Source organism: Apteryx mantelli, chromosome 1 (assembly GCF_036417845.1).
Source record: "Apteryx mantelli isolate bAptMan1 chromosome 1, bAptMan1.hap1, whole genome shotgun sequence".
In the NCBI taxonomy this organism is placed as follows: Eukaryota; Metazoa; Chordata; class Aves; order Apterygiformes; family Apterygidae; genus Apteryx; species Apteryx mantelli.
This window is the reverse complement of record NC_089978.1, coordinates 23,876,920-23,898,695: the sequence shown is the minus strand read 5'-3', so window position 1 is coordinate 23,898,695 and position 21,776 is coordinate 23,876,920. Positions and strand designations below refer to the sequence as shown.

The 21,776-nt window shown below is 36.3% G+C and overlaps 1 protein-coding gene across 6 annotated transcripts in view; it reads right to left on the bottom strand.

Moving 5' to 3' along the window:
* Positions 1–21,776, bottom strand: part of CDK8 (cyclin dependent kinase 8) — an 86,402-nt gene that overhangs the window by 13,425 nt on the left and 51,201 nt on the right. For all 6 annotated transcript variants that reach the window (XR_010883320.1, XM_067290593.1, XM_067290600.1 and 3 more), the window contains 5 exons: positions 13,010–13,067; positions 10,093–10,224; positions 7,526–7,669; positions 4,704–4,773; positions 3,552–3,624 (listed from right to left, as the gene is read on the bottom strand). Coding sequence is in view for 5 of the 6 variants with exons in the window: in XM_067290593.1 (XP_067146694.1) it covers positions 3,552–3,624; positions 4,704–4,773; positions 7,526–7,669; positions 10,093–10,224; positions 13,010–13,067 (477 nt within the window). In the remaining variant the exon portion in view is untranslated. The remainder of the gene's footprint in view (positions 1–3,551; positions 3,625–4,703; positions 4,774–7,525; positions 7,670–10,092; positions 10,225–13,009; positions 13,068–21,776) is intronic.

Below are 21,776 nucleotides of genomic sequence, written 5' to 3'. Positions count from 1 at the left end.
AGACTAGCTCCCTCAATATTGGTGTTGTTGAGGGGAGGTGGGCAGAGGTCCAAAGCAGACTCAGTGGGTGAGCTAACTGTGGTGGGCGCAGTGTGTTCAATCAGGGGTGTACATCCAGCTCCCATCATGGTCCTCCTCTTTGGTACCAACAGACATGGCCAAGGACAGAAGGGTAGCAGGCAAGGCCTGTTTCAATACGCCACTGTACTTCCACGTGCCCAGTGTCTGCCTAAGAGGAGCAGGTAGAGGGAGAGAAAGAGAGAGAGAATGACACTGTTTTTTTCAGATAGGAGCCAACTTGAAATCTGTTTTAAAAGAGGATAGCAAGTTTCAGTCCAACAACTATCCAACCTGTATCAAAAGCTCAATTCTAAAACAAAGCGGACCGATAGGGCTACACACTACGAAACACTGGACCCCACAATATCCAGCTGTACGGCAGCCACAGGCAGCCCTGTCACGGAGAACATCCCAGCTTCCGGCACCAAGCAGAAAAGGAGCAAAGAGGGAGGCTGTCATGGGAGCAATTCCTGAAGAGTTCAATTTTCAGTTATGAACTAAGTATGCAATGCCACTGATGTTCTCACTTGCAAGGTTTCCAGTAGGATTTTAGCCCCTGTCCTATGGAAAAGGGCAGCATTCCTTGATTTTGCATTTTAATGTGACCACTGCTTTTTGGTATAAATCCAAGCATATTGAATAAAAATACTGAAGACCTTCAAACAGTCATCCTGCTTTGATACCACAGGGAAAAAAAACCCTGTAATAAGCGTTTTAACCTATTTTTATGTAATTATTTTGTGTCCAACTTTGCTGTTTTACTAAAAAGGATTTCTAAACTTGCAAGATTGGGAAACCAGATGAGAAATTGCAGATCAGTTTGGCCAGAGCACTCACAGCTCTTAAAAGACATTAGTTGAGAGACAGACTTTTTTTATGGTCTGCCAAGATGCATAGCAAACCCAGTAAATTTTACCTAAGCTTGATGGCAAGAGGTTCACAGCAGACTGGAGAGTGGCATAGCCACTTCAGGAAGGTTTAAAATTGAGATTTTTAAATTAAATATTAAGATAAACAGAGGTATTACAGTATTTCCTGTGATGTTTAAACTTTTTTAAAGCTGCCTCGACATTTTTAATATTACATTCTCAACGTATTACTGAATTTTGTACAGAAAATACCTAACTGTACTACAGAAGCTGTCAGAGGGAGAACAGATGTCGGGAGCTACGCAGAAGAATTAAAAACGAACTCTGTTGCTTCCAGCAAAGTATGAGAAATAGTTGAGGAACGGGTAGAGGGGGAAGGAACTTAGTGACTGGCAATGTTAGGCAGATTTTTGCATAGATCAGATTTTTATCTCAGATTGCCCAACTATGATATAAAAATCTACTGCAACTGATTTTAATAGGCAGAACTGACTTAGATTTTTCTCAGCTATCCATTACTAGTAATAGTTAGCCACTTCCGGATTTTAGTACAGCCATGTAAGGTTAATTTTGAGAGATTTGGACTCTAAATATGTCAGAAGTCAGATCTGGAAGTGACAGGCAGCACGTTTGTTCTCAAAGAAGAAGGTGGAATTAGAAAGGTAAGTACTTATGCTTACATAAATATAATTTCAGAGAACATCTGCCTAGAGTGGTAGATGAGAAAGATTTGCAAATTCGCTCTGTTAATTTGCTTCACTGAAAGTCCAAGGATGAGTTTTTATATCCAAATTCCATTCTATTTGAAATACCATATTCAATAGATACTCCATGTCCACTGCTTTTGCTTACTGAATTACTTAATAATAATTTCCACAAATGTTATGTATATTTTGATAGGAATATTAGATATTATCTACCTGCTATACCCAATATATCTTAAAAAGCACATATTCTCATATGAAAATATTATATGAACATCTTGGTAAATACTAAAAATGCATTTATGAAGCTCTGTTATAAATAGCTGCATGGTAAAAACTGGATTGTATATGGGCAAAATGGGATGGGCTCTGTTTTGCCTTTGTATAAAGGCTCTTCAGTTCTTTTCATACCACCATAAGCTGATTAGTATTACACATAAATATACTGGCTGCCCAGCAACATATAAAAGTGAGCTTCCAATTCTGCTAGGGTTAAAAACAACAACCAACAACAACAACCACCCACAACAGTTCAATTCCTCCTCTGTCTACCAGAGGGGACTTGTTTCCCTGTTTCTGTTAACATATCTTTGGTATTTACACCAAATTTTATTTTAACTCTAGAGAGCGGATACGCTTCACAGTAAATGATGCATAATCATACAACCTTCAGGTAACTACCTGCAATGATTACTTGATTTGCCTGATGTTTTTTTGTTTGTTTTAAATCTAAATCTTGAATATACATTTACTGGGTGCAATATAACTCACTATCTGCTTGGAAACCCCCATTCAGAAAATGCTCATGGTGTACGCCTCAACAAGAACGTTGCCTCAGCGCTTCTTTGACTGACTGACTCAAAATTTATACAAAGGAAAAAGGACTAAACAGAATAAAGTAGGTTGTTTAAGAACCTTTGGGTCCAATCATCACACTGGATATATGTGCAGCTTCAAATGACTTGAACAAAAGCTGCGTATCCTCAGACAACCAGGCCTCTTAAACATTTTGCTTTTTCTCCAACTCATTTCTCTCATCTCCAAGATCAAAAAAACCTCCTGTTGTTCCTCTCTCACTCCAGCTCCAAAAATGAATATATTTATATTATAATTCTTGCCTCAAAACATATCATCTGAGTTGGAAACAACAACAAAAGGGAAACGTCCATGCAGAGAGAATTAAATTCTTTTTTCTCTATGAAGTTTATTTAAAAAAACTCAAGTGTTTTTTAAACACAGGCCCAATTCAGTAATTCCTAAAACAACATAACACAGGTACTTCCAGGGCTGAGCAAGTGTGTAATTTTAAAGGGAGTCTTATTAAAAAAAAAAAAAAAAAAAAAAAGGTGGGTGGGTGTGGGTGGGTGTGTATATACATACATACATACATATTTATTTATTTATTTATGCTACAGAGACTAATTGTATAAACTAGGAAGTTTTCACAAGAATGCTACTAAGGAATACAGCAACCAGGGAGACATACTAAAATGTTCAAATCTCAAATCACATTTTTGCAAAGTGCACGAAGTAAGCTTAATAATGAATATATAAAAATTATGCATTCAGGAATATTTTAAAAATAAAAATAGGCTTTTAAAAGTATGCAGCAAAGCAGCAAAATGCCTAAGAGATGCAGCAACACCTCAAATACAACTATGAACTTACCATGGCTATTAAAAACTGAAAACTTCTCAAGTACTGCATTCCAGAACTAATCCAGTGAATGACTCATAGAATCATTTTACTGATATGAGAAAATGAAGTGCTTTGCAGTTTTCAGTTTGCAAAGTATCAGTTATTTTGGGAGTACTGAAAATAAAATTAGTCACCGACTATCTGGCACCAGCTCAACACTCAATTTGAACAATTATAACTTATATGAAGGTTTTTGGTTTTTATAAATGCAGGAACTTACCAAGTGGAATGCCTTACTATCTGGCTTAACTTTATGTTTTTCCATATATTTGATAAGGCTGCAGTTGGTATAGCTGGAGAAAGAAAAAAAAAAAAGTAAAATTTCTGATATTCAAATCAGTGATACTGGAAAGCTTACTTAGTACTCAAGACACATTAATAAGAATAGATTAGTCTTCACTGCTAATACATTAAAGCAGGGAAAAAACACATCTACCCACACCAGAAGATTGCTTAAAAATCATTCAAACAATACAGAAAGGCATCTGTTTTCCTCACATGCTTTTAATTGTAAAGACAGATTATGTCCACACAAGAAAGCACACTTTTAAGTCACATACAGACATCAAACTATCACTTGGATTTAAACTGCCTTTCAGCAATTGCATTACTGTATCAGTCTGGACAGTTTTAGTCTGCATATTTCTAACACCAGTGAACATGGAGAGAAATACTAAGTCAATCTTAACATTGCACATGTTTTTTCAGTAACAACCATGAATTCAATTTTTTGAATAGAAGCTCAGAAATAAGGTTTTTAAATGGTTTGTTGCAATAGCATAGCAGATGCAAGAAAAGTATATAATAGTACAACCAAAAACATCTCAATTTGATCAGCACGGAAACAACAAGGCAACAGTGGCAAGGTCTTATGCGCGGGCATTCCACTCTGGCAATGTGACAGCAAAACTTTAAGGTAGTCTTCTTCTTTAGTCTTCATATACTACCCTAGGCCCCAAGGCTGACAATTATACCCATAGTTTTTTGGAAACAGTATCAGGCTGCCAGGTCTTTTTTATGCAGCTATCACACAAGAATAATTTCCACTACTATAGACGTGGAAACAGCTGTGAAAAGCCATGCTTAGCAATCTTCAGAGCTATCCAGGGTCTTACTGACACCAGTGATTACACATGCCACCTTGCCATTTACAGTCAGCATCTGACTATTTTGCTGTGAGTCACACCAATGCAATAGGCCAAGTTCACCATTAAAAAACAAATTTCTTTTTCTTTCTTCCCAATCTAAGCCATAACCATTGCATAGTCATCGTGTAGCATCTACACAGAAAGCCTCAACTAGAATAAATTAAGAGTGGGAGGGAGAGGAAAAATACACTTGCTCAAGAAAGCTCAGATAAACACAGACTTACGTGTTTCTCCGGAAATCTTTCATTAAAGTTGAATGTTCAGGCATCTTTTTTATGTCCTCCCAGTCTTTATCTGCAAAAATCAACACTTGTTAGTACTTTTTGTTTTCTTTTCCCTGAGTAAAACACAAAAGCTTTCAAAGTATTTCTGTAACCTTGATTTTTTTCATTGCACTTCTCTAATGTTGCAGCTACTTTATCTTTGTATTCCTTGACTCACATTCCTCCATAACCTTTTCATAATAAATCTAATGAACACCTAAAAGGTATTCCAATTATGTGCTGATTAACTCAAGGACTTTTAAAAACAACTGCCAGCTACACTGAAGATTGCTTTATGCATAAGGACAACACAGAAGAAAAATACGACAGCCATTTTACTTGTGTCCTTCATGCATCCTAATTTACTTAGGAACAATAATGATTTCTGTATAGGAGTACACACAATTCTAGTAAAGACTGTAATTTTTAAGAGATTTTTATTTTGACAGCACTGTGTTTAATAACAGAAAAAAATCACAGAGCTACTGTGTAAATCTATTAGTTCTAACCTAAAAGAGATACCAAAACTACTCAGAAAGGGTTTGTCAGCAAAAGGTTTAGACTAAGTAACATTAACACACTCAAAAAATATTAACCCCCTATGTGGATGCCATAGGAGAGAAAAATGTCTATAATCCACTGTTGCATAATGATAGGCTGCAAACTGAGAACTAAGGCCACTCTACTTCTGTAACAAAAAAGGCAGTTAACATGACTGACTGACTTACACTAACTTCTGTATAATAAATTCTCATATAGAAGTACTCAATCAAAAGCCAAGAAGCCTTAGTTCTCTATCTGACAGCCAAATAAGACCATCTACACAAATTAAGACCATTTACTCATGAATGAACGTATCAAAGCAGAGACCAACCATGCTTTAACTCATCTGCAGAGGCAAGTTATGAAATAAAGCTCAGACATTTTCAGAACATTAGCTTCTCCTCAGTGACAAGTTCACATACAGGCAGGAGTATGCACACAAGTGCATGCTGTGAGTTACTTGATAAACCCAGGTTCAAATTAGCAGCGTATCTAATAGTAATTTACTGCGTGCTTATACCTCCAGAATGGATTAACTAATGCATGCCAAATTCATAATCTATGACTTTGCATGCAGCAGTTACATAGACATTTATTTCTGGCCCTGAAAGCCCCTACACCACGAACTGCTGAGTCCTGGCGCAGTGTACTGAGCAAGGGCTTTGGCTTCTTGCTCTGTTCTTGCACTCTTCGCTAGGCACCCACCATGGATCACTGTCCCAGGCAAGGTCCTGGGCTGCACGAACCCTCATTCTGAACCACTACAGCTGTTCTTAAGCTCTGACATTTCACCTTAACTTCCCTGCGCAGACAAACCCTGAAATGGATTTAAATGTAAAACAAGAAATTCACCACCACCACGCCCTGGCCCCAAACATATGCTGCTCTGCAACTCCCAAGGAGAGTCTGAGGACAAGTAGCTTGTCTCAAGTCAAATCTTTACTATGACTTACCACAATTACAGAACTCTGGAAGCTCAAAAATACTAAATAAACAACAAACCAGTGGAGATTCTTTTTGTTTTCCACTTGCTCCAATTTTTCCCCATCCCTCACAAGGACAGGTGAAACTGCTTCAATTATGGAAAATGTCAAATAAAGAGCAAAAAAGACTTTACTACAATTAAATGAAAAATGATACTTTTTGGTAAGAACCAAAGACCTTCAAATCAAATGCAGACCATTAGACAGGACTACTTAAACCTACCACAAAACAATCAGTGTATCATCTGTTTAAGCTGTACAAAAACAATATAAGCCTCAAATGATAATACATTTAAGAAAAGGGTAAAAATCCAGGCAAAGAGCAAAAAAGGAAAGTACTTGATACATGAAGGCAACTCTTCCAGAACTCTTATACAGCAATACAGACACACTGAAGTGTACACAGTATTAAAAAAAAAAAAAAGACATGGGGAAAAATGAGAACAAATTTAGGAACAAATTTCTAGAACCACACAGGTGGAGATACAGAGCATAAACTTTATGTGATGAGAAGCAGAAAGTCCATCAGAACAGTAAGGAAAAAGATTACCAATACTGAATGGACAACTGTAAGGAACACAAACAGTGAGCAGAAAGAGGAGTAAAAAGTGAAAATAAGTCCCCTCTTATTCTGACATCTGCAATCATATAAACACCAGAAGACGGACCATTAACTGAAAAGATGCAAGAGAGTCTGTAGAAAAACAAGATATGACTAACACTGAGGGGAAAATGTAACAAAAGATTTCCACATTGTAATTTGTTTTGGTTCTTGCCTAGCTCTTTCTTCTGGTTTAGAATGAAGACTTTTTCTCCCTATCATAAACTTTCTACCAGGAAAAAAAATGAAATATCCTTCCCTGCTTCCAAATGCTTTGTTTAATTTAGCAAAAATTAAACATCTGTAGAATATTAACCAAATGTACAGATTTTTGTTTGGTTTCATACAATCATCAGTTGTTTTCCAAATCTAAAATCAGTACTGAAGAAAACCAGAAATATTCCTTCTTTTCTCATCCACCATTAAGTGCAATCCTTTTACATTATAAAACATTGATACATGTATACACAAAGATAACCTTATCAATGCGAAGAAAAAATATTTAATATGACCATTACATTCTAGATTTTATAACCGATGAAATAAAGATCATGTTTGAACAGCTTTGCTGCTTTGATCAGCTGCCGCCTTCATACGCTAAGAAAACAATACAGGTATCTTTCTTTGAACAGCAGTGATAAAAACATAATATGTACCTGCAGGAAATCCCATTACATTGAATATTCTGTCCAGCTGGTCATGGTGATAAGGATTACTAGTTTTGATATCTTCTTGTCGACAATGGAATATCGGCTCTGATGTTAGCAGCTCTGCAAATATACACCCTATGGCCCAAATATCTTTAAAAAAGGAGAACAGAAATAAAAATCAAATGAATACTTCCAAAAGCATTTTGGTGAGATAGAGTGTTAGCTCTTAACTTATGACAGATGAGGTCCCTGCATTGAAAACTTCAGGTTTCTACTATAAAAGTGCAACACTATCAATTTTTCCCTTAAACTAGTTACATATATACAATTCAGTAACTATACAAGAGTTGAAAAAACAGTATACAGTTGTTGGTGGTTTTTTTAAGTATTACCATTTATTGCTGTAGAAAGTGATTTTAAGAAAAATACTAAACAAAATGCATGGGGAACTGTCCACGCCCACAAAATATAAATGAAGAGCCAACCAACATCCTATCCAGTTCACTTCCATGCTGCCTTCCTCCCCCCCAAACATTTTATATCCCCAGTCAGCCACTGGCTTTACAAAATATTAAATGACCAAAAAAAACCCAAAGCTGAAGAGCAATTATATTGGAATAAACAGAATTCTACCTACACAACTTTGCAGAAAGAGATTAATTATAAAATTGCAATTGCTCCATGCCTAAGTACCTCACCCCCTTTTTGATACTATTCATTTTAAAAAAGCTACCAATAGGCTTTTCTTTCTGGACAACCTCCTGCCCTCACACTTTTATTTTTAAAACAAAAAATCATTTCAATTTTAATTTTTGTGTCCCAATGTGCAAAAATCAGACAGCCTGCATTTTCCCACATTGTTTTCCCATTTTTTCTAGTATGTACATACATAATTTCTAACTTACTAATGTAGTGTGCACAATGCAATTTCTGACTTAACAATGTAAAGCTACACTGAACCTTGAATGAACAAGAAAAGGTCATGAACGAGGACAAAAGCAAGTGATGCAGACAGCATAACCCCATCATTCAGTGTTTGTATACAGTCAGGTTTTGTCTACGTTGAAAAAAATTATGTGCTAGAGGTCACGACTGTCCGTGCAGTTTCACACGCTGCAAGCAGAAGAAAATGCCAGTAAAGAGAAGGAACATGCAAATATAATAAAAAAGCAGTTTAAATGAACAGACAAAGAAATACATGTCATCATTAAAGAAAATAAAGTATTAATAGAAAAGTTGCTGAAAATACATCTAAGTGAAAAACATTGAAATTTCTGACAAAAACGTTGACACAAGTTTAAGAAAATAATGGTGAAGCCTGACAAAAGAATTTCAGGTCCCACAAATAATAATACATATGCCAACGTACAGCCTCCATGGTTGTGCAAAACGGGGAAAGCTGTTTCCCCAGAAATGGTTGCTCGCCTTTAACAGGTCTTTTAAACTAGCAAGCAAAGGTAGTCCAGAGGGGAAAACTTTCCAGTCCTTTTCCCTACAGTCTCTCTCACCTGCATAGAAAACCTGTTCATGTCCACTAAAGGTGGTCCCCACTGCAGCCTGTTCCTGGATTACTCTCCCTGTACCGCAGCCGTAGCCCACAACGGCTCCTGCCTTCAGAGATTTGTTACCACTAAACTGGCAAGAATAGAGTCAAGCAGAGCAGAGTCAACCGTGTCACGCTGGAGCTGTTAAAATCATACTGGTAGAGACAGTGGTAAGGAGGAGGCAGCATTAAGCAGAGCAGCTCATGCAATCTAACAGTGTCTGCACCCAGCAGGGCTTCATTTCTTCTCGATACGCCTGAGGCAGATCACGGCTTAGCCCGTTGCGTGACGCTGATCAGGCCTCAGCTCTTCCGAAAGCAATCCTGTTCCCACTTCTGCTTTGAGAAAGACATGGGGAAAGGCTAAAATAGAGGCTTGAATGGAGCAGAATTTATCACCAGTAACTTTTATCCTGGGACAGCTTCCATTGAAGACTCACACCCCAAACAGCAAACTTAAAATTAGTAATTTCTCACAGCAAATTCAGTAGTTTTTCTTGGCAGAACAGCCAAGTAAATAGCAAGTTAAAAAAAAAGTGGCGTCAGGATGTGTTAGTCTTCACTAATACAGTTTAGTTTCAGCGCAGCCAACACATTCTCCGTTCTGTATATTCCTAAATTTAAGATTTATTTCATGTACTTGTTAAACTAAATAAAAAACCCTGCAATAAAACTAATGCACTGTGCCTTATCATCACCATATGGGTTTCACCAGTAGTTCTAAGATGCATCAATATTTTGTATTAGCTCTAACAGCATTTACGAAAATCCTGTGTGAAAGTTATATAAAATTATAGTGCCTCACAGGGCATTTGGAGGCAAAAAAATGAAATACTTCACTCCTATATCTAGCCAGAGACAATAGTAAACTAAACAATTTGTCAAAGCTTAGTGTTCCCTCAAGAAATCAGTACCATACCTTTACCTCAGCTGCTGCCCTCTGTCCCAGGAACCACGTAACAAAGCTTCAGTAACCTGCACGCGTTCGGCATAAAGGACACAACGGTAACTTGTCCTCCATTCTACTCACCAATAGCTTTGGTATAATGCCTTGCTCCGAGAAGCAACTCTGGAGCGCGATACCAGAACGTTACAACTACTGGATCCAAGTCTGCTAAAGGCTTCAGAGGTGAATTAAATAATCGGGCAAAGCCCATGTCAGCTGCAAAATTCAAAGAGAGATGTTTTAAAATTTCAGGAAAACTACAATTATTTTTTAAATGAACTGATTGTGTTTACTTGTTAGTGCTACCATCACTGTGCTAAAAAATAAACACACACTGTAGCAGATAGAAACTCTGTGAACATATGTCATTTTCTTAAAGTTTTTGTAGAAGTTACTGGATGTCATTACATATAAAGTATATCATTATAAATCATTGCTAACAGGAGCCACTGAGAACAAGGAATTAACCATTGTTCTGAAAAAGCGCATCAACTCACTTCTCTCAGGACACTGGTAAATCCTGACTCATTTTACCTGATACTGTCCAGTAAAATATTCCATTATTACAGCATGGTCTTTCAAGAAGCAGCATTTTAAATGTGAGCAAAATTCAAGTTCTGCAAAGGTTAGAATGATTTATAATACATACATGCATGTGTCACAAAAGCTACCTCCTCGTGAAGCTAGCTGTAGCAAGATTTCCTTCACATACTTTAAAAAAAAAAGGGGGGGAGGGGCAACTAAACCTATAGTATCTCCCTCCCTTTTATTTTCTGTCTAAAAGTATAACCAGTACCAAATACCATTTAGTCTATGATTTTAAAATTCTGTTTTGGGGATTATATCATTAAAAAATGCTTTTTAGAATTGGTAATATACACCTTCCTAGAAAGCTGTCTGAACTACCAGTACAAATGATACAGGACCAAATGGGCCAAGGCTAAAATATACAGCTTCTCCCACCAAATCTGTGTCCCCACCCCCCACTCCCCAAAACCCCAAAGCCAGGGAATCTGTGGTGCAGGATAAATGAGTGCAGAGAGAGACTCAAAGGAAACGTGATCAGTAATCATTTTGAGAGAAAAAGAACTACATGTTATAGCTCACTGGTTAAGGGAAACTTGCAGCGTAAATGTGGGTCTCTAACTTGACTCCACAATCTTAATTTTCTTTTTCCATAAGCATTCCTATTTAAGATTGTTTTATTGCATTTAAAAAATGAAACATTTTACAGTTTTCTACATTAAAATATCAAGATTACTCAAGATATGATCAAGTCACTAATATCTATGAAAAGGAAAATTGTCTGAAGAAGTGAATTTATATCTCAAAATGGCACAAAAGGCCTAAAAAACTATTTTAAGTTAAATACCAGTTATGTATTTTTTAGAAAAATTAGTTACACTGGAAAAGTGGAAGCCCTTGGTATGGGTATAACTTCTGCAATCTTTTCCTGCTGTGATAATATCTTAAGAAAAAAAACAAAGCCTACATTTTGATAACACACTTAGAAATACAGGGTCTCCCTCCCGCCTGGGAACGGATGGCTCAGAGGACTGGTGGTACGATACAGAATCTTTCACCTGTCCATTAACAGAGTCTGGTTAAATTTAGCTGTGCTCTAAGTTACTCCCAAATTAATTCAGAACTATCAGTTAAGAAATAAACGGGTGGTCTATGTGCAATGACTAACAGAGAGTTGTCTACAGCAAACGTCACCACCACAGCTGACATTGAACGTGCCCAGAGGCTGACCTATGGTCTCAGTTTTGGAAGCAGCCACTACATTATGAGTAAGGTAATAGGAAGAAATTTTCACTTCTGCTGTCCTTGTACCTGTTTTGTACATAGAAGACCACAATCTCTGCTGTCAACCTTAAACCGCAGAAGGGTATTAAAAGCTTTCAGGGTAGGATCTGCAAAAGTGTTCAGCCCTGATCTATCTATTCCTTGAATTTCAGAAGGGGAGGGAAGAGCTAGAGCAGCACTGAACACTCCACAAAAATCTTACCCCTAATCAGTGTACTAGTGATTAACAGTATAGTTCAGATAAACAAAACAGTAAGAATACAGAGCAACAATGCAGAAGAATAATCTTATAAAAGAAAGCCAGAGGGAAGTGAAAAAGATGATCTTTAAAAAAAACAAAACAAAACAAAACAAACAAAACTTCCAAACTTGGCTGCATTACCATAACAAATATAAGTAGGATGTGCATTAGCAGGCTGCTGGCAAAGCACTGCCACATTAATGCACATCCTGGTATAGCTTATCGTTGTTAGACTACAGTTAATTTCTATTTATTTATTTACTTTAATTTAAAGCAATTGAAGTTCTTCAAATTATCCTCTTGCTGTAAGCAGTATCTCCCACCAGAAAATGTTAGAATAGTGGGGAAAGTGTTGGGTCCTTCCTACCTTTCCACCCCATTTTGAACATTTAGCATTAGTTCCTACTAAATATTTTGTCTGAATTAATGTGTTTTCTGGACTTTAGGATCCCTTGTGCTTATCTCCAAGGAACCTGTCTAGCTTTTCAAGAACATTTTGTAGGCTAAATGCCACCTTTGATTCCATTATAAAATTTAAGTTTTGCAGCAATGAATAGTTCCCTATTTAGTTTTTATAAGCAGCAGCAAGAAAATGTCATGACTTTATAGGGGTAAATGGAGGAAATATTAAAATCCCATTTCTTTCTCCTCCTTTTCCCCTAGCTAGCTCTCATCTTTTCCCCTACATCAAAATCCCCCACCCCTCCACACCCCCATTTAAACAAAATATAAAGACATTTTCCACTTTTCATAGATGAGGCTACAGCATATTATCATCAGAACTGGTGCATGGGTCTAATATCAAGAAGCCAGTCACTCAGAAAACAGCTTTTAGACAATGTGTCCAGGCACATACTAATATTACAGTAACTACTTTACGTGGTATAACTGCACCTTCAGAACATTCTAACTTAAATGCTACACTGGGACTTATCAAAGATATAAACATACCAATTTTTACTCTTCCTCGCTCAGGACCTTCACCCATAACTAAAATATTAGCAGGTTTCTGTGGAAAAAAAAATAAATATACAATACATATACCAAGATAAACCTAAACATTAGTCTCTGAAAAGTTAGTTAAGCTTTGTTTTGCCAATTTTAAATCAAGTTTGCTTCGATAAAAATGACAAGTTTCTATGCAACAGTAAAGCTGTGCAAGCACCCAGACACAGGCTTTCCCTTACTACATCCTCTTCAACGCTTCTTTCCAGCACTTCTACGTTTCAGCGCTATGTTCCCTGACCATCTGCTGCTATGGTGTCTGTCCTTAACCTGCAAGAGCAGGCAATCACGAGCCTTCAAGACTTCTACCCAGCTTGACCTAGGTCCGCTCAGCAGGAGGCAGACCTGTTGCTTCTCACCGCTCCTTCCCACCTCTCTTAAGCACACCGCAGAGCACGGGTACAGGAAGCCATCTCACAGCATGTTTTGCCCACAGTCATTAGGTATGTTTGTGGACACATTTTACATTAAGAAAATTCTTGAGATACAGATTAAATATTACCACATAGTTTTATATTGGAGAGAAACATCAACTAAGTTATTCCTCTTTGCAAGAGTATACCAATTCAGATAGCTGCAAAACTTGAAAGCATCACTTTAACATTCCTGTCTCTATGCTTTTCTCTCCATTATTTTGATGGCAAAACGCTGAGAAATCTTGTTCTGCCCTTTCTTGCTTTTACTAAGGAGGTGAGTTAAAGAACTGAGCTGGAGTTCAACCAGTTATAGACATAACCATGCAATTCTTCTGCAGTTCCCCCCTCCTACTTTCTCTGCCATTCTCTCCAATTCAGTTCTCTGCCTCTGCAGTCAGAGGAACAGATTCCTCAAACTGTAGCACCACACAGTGAATCAAACCTGCATTACTTATTTTGAGGAAAAGAGTCAGGAAATTCACAACCAAAGCTGAAAGTTTACTAGTTTTTTTTTTTTTTTTTGTAATGTAGTGATTTAAATATACATTCGTACTATAATTCTTGGACAAAATAGGGGCAACTTAATAACTGAATTACAGCTCTAGCTTCGTTCTCCCAGTTTAAACTGATCTGAAGAAAAAAGTACTCTAGCAACACAGCTTAAGCTATCTGGAAGTTAACATAACAAATCCCAAATCGCTAAAGTACAAAGAGTAATTTACCAAACATGTATTCTGGGAAATTTTGAAGTACTGAGACTGCTGGATCTACTAGGTTGTGGTAAAAACATATTTAGAAAGACTTAAGATCACAATTTGAGACTGATCTTGTAGTAATGCTCATAATATAAAACCAAGTGCAAAAAACAAATCCAGCAAAAAATTGTCTTGAGAAACTTAATTACTCCTGCTTTATGAAAGGCTCCAACATGGATTTCTGAAAGTGAACAATCCACGTACAAAACACGTAAAAGGAATCTGAGATGTTGCATCTTTTCTCTGAGAGCAAATTAAAGACAGAAGAAAATGTTATCGCTTGACTGTATTCAAGGAGGTAAGATATATATACCCCATTATCTTTCCAACAGCAAAAACAACTCAACAGATCAGACTTGCACTGTATAAGATCAGTGATAACGCACAAGAATCTGTGCTTTCCCCCTCCCCTTTATTTTCTTTTTAATAAAGGCATACACACCACGCAAGTATCACTTCAACTAGGAAAACTGCAAGATGTGGGCACACAGCTCACAAAGCATCGAATTTTGACCATTTTTAGAATAGTCCTAGAAATAAACAAGCAGCGTAAACCTCCAAATTCAGAGTTAATGTTGAATTTAAAGCCATTCAAGCTGCTAGGTATGAAAATGCATGATTTCACCACATAAACCGGTCTATTGCTACACTGCGATGCAAAGAGAAAATATGCATATAGTTTATGAAAGCTGGTTCAATACATCGGGGATGTTAATAAGCTACATGCTTAATTAATACTTTTTACACGAGGTAGTAGAGGTTAACAATATGATACACAGGCTCTAAAATTATTCAGATAAATCCTGTATTGATTTAAAGTACAATTTTATACTTGCATTTTCCCAGGTTGATAATGTTCATTATAGAAATGCTTATAACATCCTCATTATGCTTTTACCTTAAAATATTTTACTATTTGGATTTTGATAGGGACAAGGAGCCATATTCACACAAAGACCCCCATTATGCCAGATGATTAATCAGCACAGCACTGGATAACAATTCCTGCCCCAAAGATCTTCTAACTAAAGTATGAGATAGGCACAGATGAGAAGAGAAAGCACAAAGAGATGAGACAGCACTGCTTGGCACAATAGTTAGCAACAGCTTGATTCATACTCAATGAATCTGAATTCTCTCCAAATATACAGAAAAGTTTTTAAAATACAGACAACTTAGAATTCCTTGCAGAGGTCTTCTAAAGCCGTAAGATGCAAAAATACAACAGTCAGTCTTGAATAATCATTCATAGAAGTTCACCTCCTTCTAGATTCAAAGGCCCTTTACTGAAAAAGCACTGTTTAAAATAAAAGATTCTTCTACTGACAACATTTATGCATCACAGGAATCACATCCCTGTAAAGAGGTACAACATCACAACTGAAGGTTATATTAAAAAAATTAAATTCGAAAGTTCCCATTCCTAAAACCATGACATTGGTAGCCTGAAAGAACATAATTAATTGAAAGAATTTTCCAAAACTTGACCATTAATCAATATTTAATCCCTAAAGGGGAATATCTACCAGAAAACAGTGCTAATGACAGTATCGGTGTTTCTAAAACATTTTGAGGACTCACTAAGAAAACATTCAATGTCAATTCAGAAGTCAAAATTTGGGTCAGGAGTTTTTGTTGTATACCTTTGTCTCAGTCCACTATCTGGAGGAAAAAAAAGCAACCGTCAAAATTTGTCTCTTTGGGCAACTGGGTACATTTTAGAAATTTATGCATTTATTTGCAAAGAAGAATGAAAAAACATTAGAAAGGAGAAATCTGGACAAACCTCAGTTTAAACTGTGTCATCCAGAGAAAATGAAAGTGTAAAAAGTTCTTATTCAAACTACTTGGATTAAGCAGTGAAACAAAACTCTTTTAGTAATTTTTATACTGTATTCTGAAAATAAAGAGTATTTTGAAACAGCAATCACTTTAAAATAACTGCTAACGCACAACTTTTTAAAGCACTTATTTTTGTTCTAGTAGAGGCATATTTACTGTTGCCTTCAAGTAAAACAATTTGCTCATGCCAGACAAATGCAAATGAGAAAGCTGTTAAGATCTATAACCCAAACTGAATGTGAACAAGCAGAGCCACGCAGCAATGCACAGCTGAGTACTCCACAAAGACTAACAAAACACCTTTGTGATACCTGCATAGAATTAAAAAAAAAAGGGCAACAAAATTCAAAAACCCCACCTCAGCCTTACAGAAATAATTTCTTCTCATAGAGAATGGCCTTGTAACCAGGGCACAGCACTAAACCATATCTTGTCCTAAATCTGGCTTTGTAAGACTTCCTGTCTCATTTCTAGATAAATCCCAATCTGGTGCATCAAATCCCTACTACTAAAAAAAAGAAAACAAAGATGCTCACTGAATTTTTTTATATACTTTTATTTAAATCATTATTTGCAAAGTGCTTAGAAAGCCTAAGAAACAGGCTAATTTTAAACAGAGGCTAAAAGAAACAGAGGGTGCACCGACAGATTCACAGACCTATGAAGAACTTCAGGCAGTCGTTATCTTCCATCTGCCTGTCCTAACACCTGATCTGCCCCATCTGTGTCACTTGTGACAGATGTCTGTTTACCCTGATCCTAAAGCCTCTGACAATGGAGGCTGCACAATCTTTCCAGGCAACCCACCTTGTTTCACTCTTTCATTGCAGCGTCCTTCCTTAGCTTCTAATGCAATGAATGAAGTTACACCCGTGGCCTCTTCTCTTATACGTCAGCAGAGAGACCAGGCAACAAATTCCTTCATTGCAACAACTTCTTGCATCTTTCAAGATCTACATCTCTCTTCAGTCCTACTATCTAGATTAAAAGCACGCTTTTCTGGTCAGTGTTTCCTAGCAGCAAAAACGTGCAGCAAAGACCTACTAGCTTTGAACCAGCCTTGCAAAATTCACACCCTATCTCGAGCTGTAACTCAAAAAATTTCTGGGCTTCCTCAGGTACATTTGTTTGTAAACAACTCTGTTAATCTTCAAGTAACCATAATACTTACCAAAACATTTTCTGATTAAAGCCAAACGCAATACATCAATGTGGGATGCTCCCTACTGCACTCTTAGCAATCAGAATTGATTCTTTGAGTGTTTTGTGGATAAAGACAATAATTCAATCACACTTCTACTTTGCACAAAACTGACTACTGCAATGCTAAATAGCACTGTAGCACAATGAAAATGCCAGTACTATCATACTCAGTTGACAGCATCAGCAATTCTATGAAGTCAGTTTCTTTCCTTTAATTAAAATTAGAGGATGTATATTCGCAATTAAAATCATTAATTTTACTCAGATCTGTTAATTGATTTGAGGCTTTAAAATAAATTATCAGCAAAGACAACCTCAAACACTAGTATTCAAGTGAGAAAAATGGCTCCACAGAACTTGTCTCCCACACCCCAACATGCACTAAATCTAAATACGAAAAGTTTTCTTCATAAAAAAACATACAAATTCTGAAAAGCATTAAAATATTAAAGTTATATATTTTAATCTAATACTTACTGTTAATTATCTTCTTATAAGAACACCTCATATCAGAGCTGTAGTCACACCATTCTTTTTAAACAGATTCAAGTGTCCAAATAAAATTCTCATTAAAACCAGAGCTGTTAAAATTACCAGTAACAGCTAACAACAACAAAATCCAAATGATCAAAGCATGCATGCCTAAAAAAGTACTGAAAGCATTTGGACAAGACAGAAGATGTAGGGATGCCATATCTATGCTAGGGAAGCCTTTTGCTAGTTACCATTTCCATATCTTATCTTAGTTTCAGCCTGATGAAAGCTGTTGGCTTCACTATTATTTTTATGCTTTGAACGCACTCCAAGAATTTCTTTCAGTCACTCTCACTCATTTACTGACAACTTAGGGCAACGTAATACATTAAAACCCATGCATAGACTAATATGCAGGATTTTCAATCACTTTGATCTTAACTGAATTAAAGTTGAAAGAAAATACATAATTAAACCTTTCAGGCCCACCTTCCCACTCCCCAAAACTACATCAGGACCAGCTGGAAGGTGTGGCTTTCGCTAAAGTCTCCAAGAAAGGAAATGTGGATATCGTAAAGAAAAACATTTTTATATCAACTTTGCAGGAAAAAATCTACTAACATGTCATATACCATTAAAAATCATTCAAAATGTAATAACAAACAATAAATAATAAAAGTTTTGCACAAATATATTTCATGTGTGTTTTGCTACTCTAGCCATAGGTCAAGACAACTCTGGTTGCTGGGGTCACATTAGAAGCAGGATAAAATGCAAGAGGAAATTGTGCAGCATAACTGGTCTTAGATATTAAGTGATTCAGGATGTAATCCCATCTCCTTTTTCAATTTAGAATTCTGCTTCACAAATGATGGTTTTGAATGGGTAACAAAAATGCTGAGTACCAGTGTTTTAAATTTATTTTGTTGAAGCAGCTACCACAAGTTGATAGGCATTCAGCAGTACTGTAGTCTCCTACTTTCTCATGCCTTCATACAATGCAAAAAAATTGCTTTGTTTACTCTTTGTTTTACAAGCAAAGCATGTGGTAACCCATGCCATTTTCCTTAATAGCCCTATTTTTTTTTGCACTTAAATAGTACTCTCAACACCTTCGTATTGCTCTACTTGTACTGATAATACATAATTTCTCCTGTTCTGGATGAGAATAACTAAAAAAAGCTGCAAAGTCTATTCAAGTTATTACTGCATGCTTTTCAGCGTTTTGTCTATGTGTTGTTCTTGCTTTCTTGTTAAAGTACCTTTGTGCACAGAACAAATGTATAATATTTACAATAATATGCCAGAGATTAAGTTCTGTGTCACTCATGTGGAGAGTGAATTAGATGAAGCTGTGCATTTGTACAGTGCAAGCCTAATTTATAAGGTGAATTTTTCAGGGGCTACTGTGAAATTGCTCAGATTTAGGGATAATCAAAACTGTCTTCTTGTCATTTTGTCACATTTTGCTCTAGATTATGAGTATAAACCATTCAGACATTCCACTTTCTTCCTTCAGCAGGATGCAGACAAAACACTTATTATGGCTATTTCCTGTATTTTAAACAATTTATGTTTCTTGACAGCATTTTACCCAGTAATAACTTTCCCTCAACTTTTAACAGGTTATTTACTATTAAAAAAAAAAATTAAACTGGAAACCAAAGAAAGAAATCTTTAGGCAGAATTTTTCACTTTTGGCTCTCATGATTCCATTACAAATCAGGGAGGAAACGACTTTCAACTTCCCATTCTTATTGATCATCTAAGATGGCCAAAATCATACTCTAGGGTTTTTATTGACCAAGCTTGCTTCACCAAAGGTACATTAGTGATCAAAGAACTTTCTGGTCCATTTTTTTTCTATTCATATCTGTCTCATAACAGAGCCAAAAGCTGTTTTAACAGTCTGGCTATTAAGGCTTATTACCTTTATCATAGAAGAGCTGTTCAAAATGACATCTGAAGTTTCTGGAGTGTCCTTCCGCTGTAGAAGTCATACTTCTGTTTGTATTTACTTGATACCTGGATATGAAAGTTATTTCAGCCAGTTCACCTACCACTATTCTGCAACAAAGCAGTAAGATCACTCAGCTATCTTTCAAAAAGTGTGTATATACCTATACACGTATTACTCCCCTTGATATATTCTGGAAGTGCTTAATAAAAAAGTCCAAAGCTTTGTTGCTTTATTCTTAAATTTCTCCTTTTCCAGCACGATAATCTGGTATCTAGACATCCTGCAAAGCCATGACGTTAAAGAACAGCCCTAGTAATAAAAGAAAAGGTTAAAGCTACAGAAGAGAAAGAAACCCAGGATAGTTTGCACATCAGTTTATGGCTTTGCATCCCAAGAGATCCTTGAATAGATTGAAGGAAAACAAGTAAAGCTTTGGGAAAATTTTTACCTAATTTAGGCAGGATTTTTGCTATTAAACAGGTAAATAAGATTTATACTAATTTTAAAAATCCTCATATCCCTCAGTATATTACCTATATTGTACCTATATAATTCTCAATACATCATTTTACTTCAGTTACAAATTTACCTACATGCCCTGGAAGTAAGAAAGGTCAAAATATTTCTAAGCTTGAAAAAAGCAGTAGTAAAAGTATTTTATCGAATCCAAATTTGACAAAATAGCATCGTAAGGAATGAGCCCTCTTTACATGAAGAATGTGTCTGCACATGTGTCATCCTGCAGAGATGGGGAAAGTACAGAAATCCAAACAGAATAATAGAGTAACTATTCTTGTTAGAAGAGCTTCCTTGCAAAGTTCAAACATCTTCACCTATTGAGACTAGAAGACAGTAGAATATTTTCTGACAGCAATTGCTTTAAATGCTTCAGAAAAAAAGTAGTTGTGAAATATACAACTTCCAAATCTTTTTTTTTGTTGTTATGATGACAGCATAGAATTAAATACTCAGAAAAACGGACTACAGCTGGAGAGAAAAAAAAAAAAAAAAAAAGAGTATGGCCACCTGACTGTCTTTCTGTACATCCTCCTCTTCCAAAGTTGCTACATCCTTCTTCTGCCTCTCCTCCCCCATTTGTTGCAATGCATCACAGAATGAACTAAGTACAAGTTTTAATGCACATTCCTTTTGGAAACAACTTATTTTCTCCTCTGAGGTGTTTGTGAAAACAGTTTAAATGGACTCTGAGATGGCTGCAATAATTGCTAAATGCATTCATGACTGACCGGTTAAAAACACCAAGTTTCACATGTATGAAGTGATGGGATCCCTTACCTATCTGACAATTTTGGGTAGCTGATTAAAGACTTTCAGCACACCACATTTTTAAACACTTTATTAAGCAATTTTCACTTGTGAAAGAACCTTTAATATGAACTTCAAGCTTTTCAGATAGTTAAAAAATGAAGGCAACTTTCACAAGAAGCTCCTATATCTTCCCATGTAACAAACTTGCATAAACCTTTCCAAATTTCTTAATAGTCCAATTTTCCTCTCATGTTTAGAAATAACAAGAATCAATATATACTTACATGGAATGTAAATGGTATTGCTTTTGTAAGCAATCATGTGAACCAAGAAAAGTCTCCCAAGACACTTTTCCCCTATTCAAAAAAAATATTCTTCATCCTACATATTCTTAGAAACAATCATTACAAAAATCTTTGACATTTTCTGTTTAATCATGATAATACTTGGGAAACATCTATTGATTTTTCCAAACTTTTTGCATTAGTTGCATATTTTTGCTACAAAAACTTTTCAGCGTATCCTACTTTCTGGTTTGCTACAAATCCCACCCAAATACCAACCCTCCCCCCTCCTTAAATCAGTCACCTATAGGCCACTCCATCCTTTCATTCAGAGATCCTGCTGAATGGATACATTATGCATCATTTTAAATGGGCTGGTGGCCCTTCTGAGCATTCGGTATAGTTTACAGGAGTTCTTAAATAAATTTGAACAGATTTAATCTGATCAGCCCTCAATCTGTTGGGAAGGAGTAAAGGATACTTGTGAGTCTTCAGTACTTCTGACAAAGA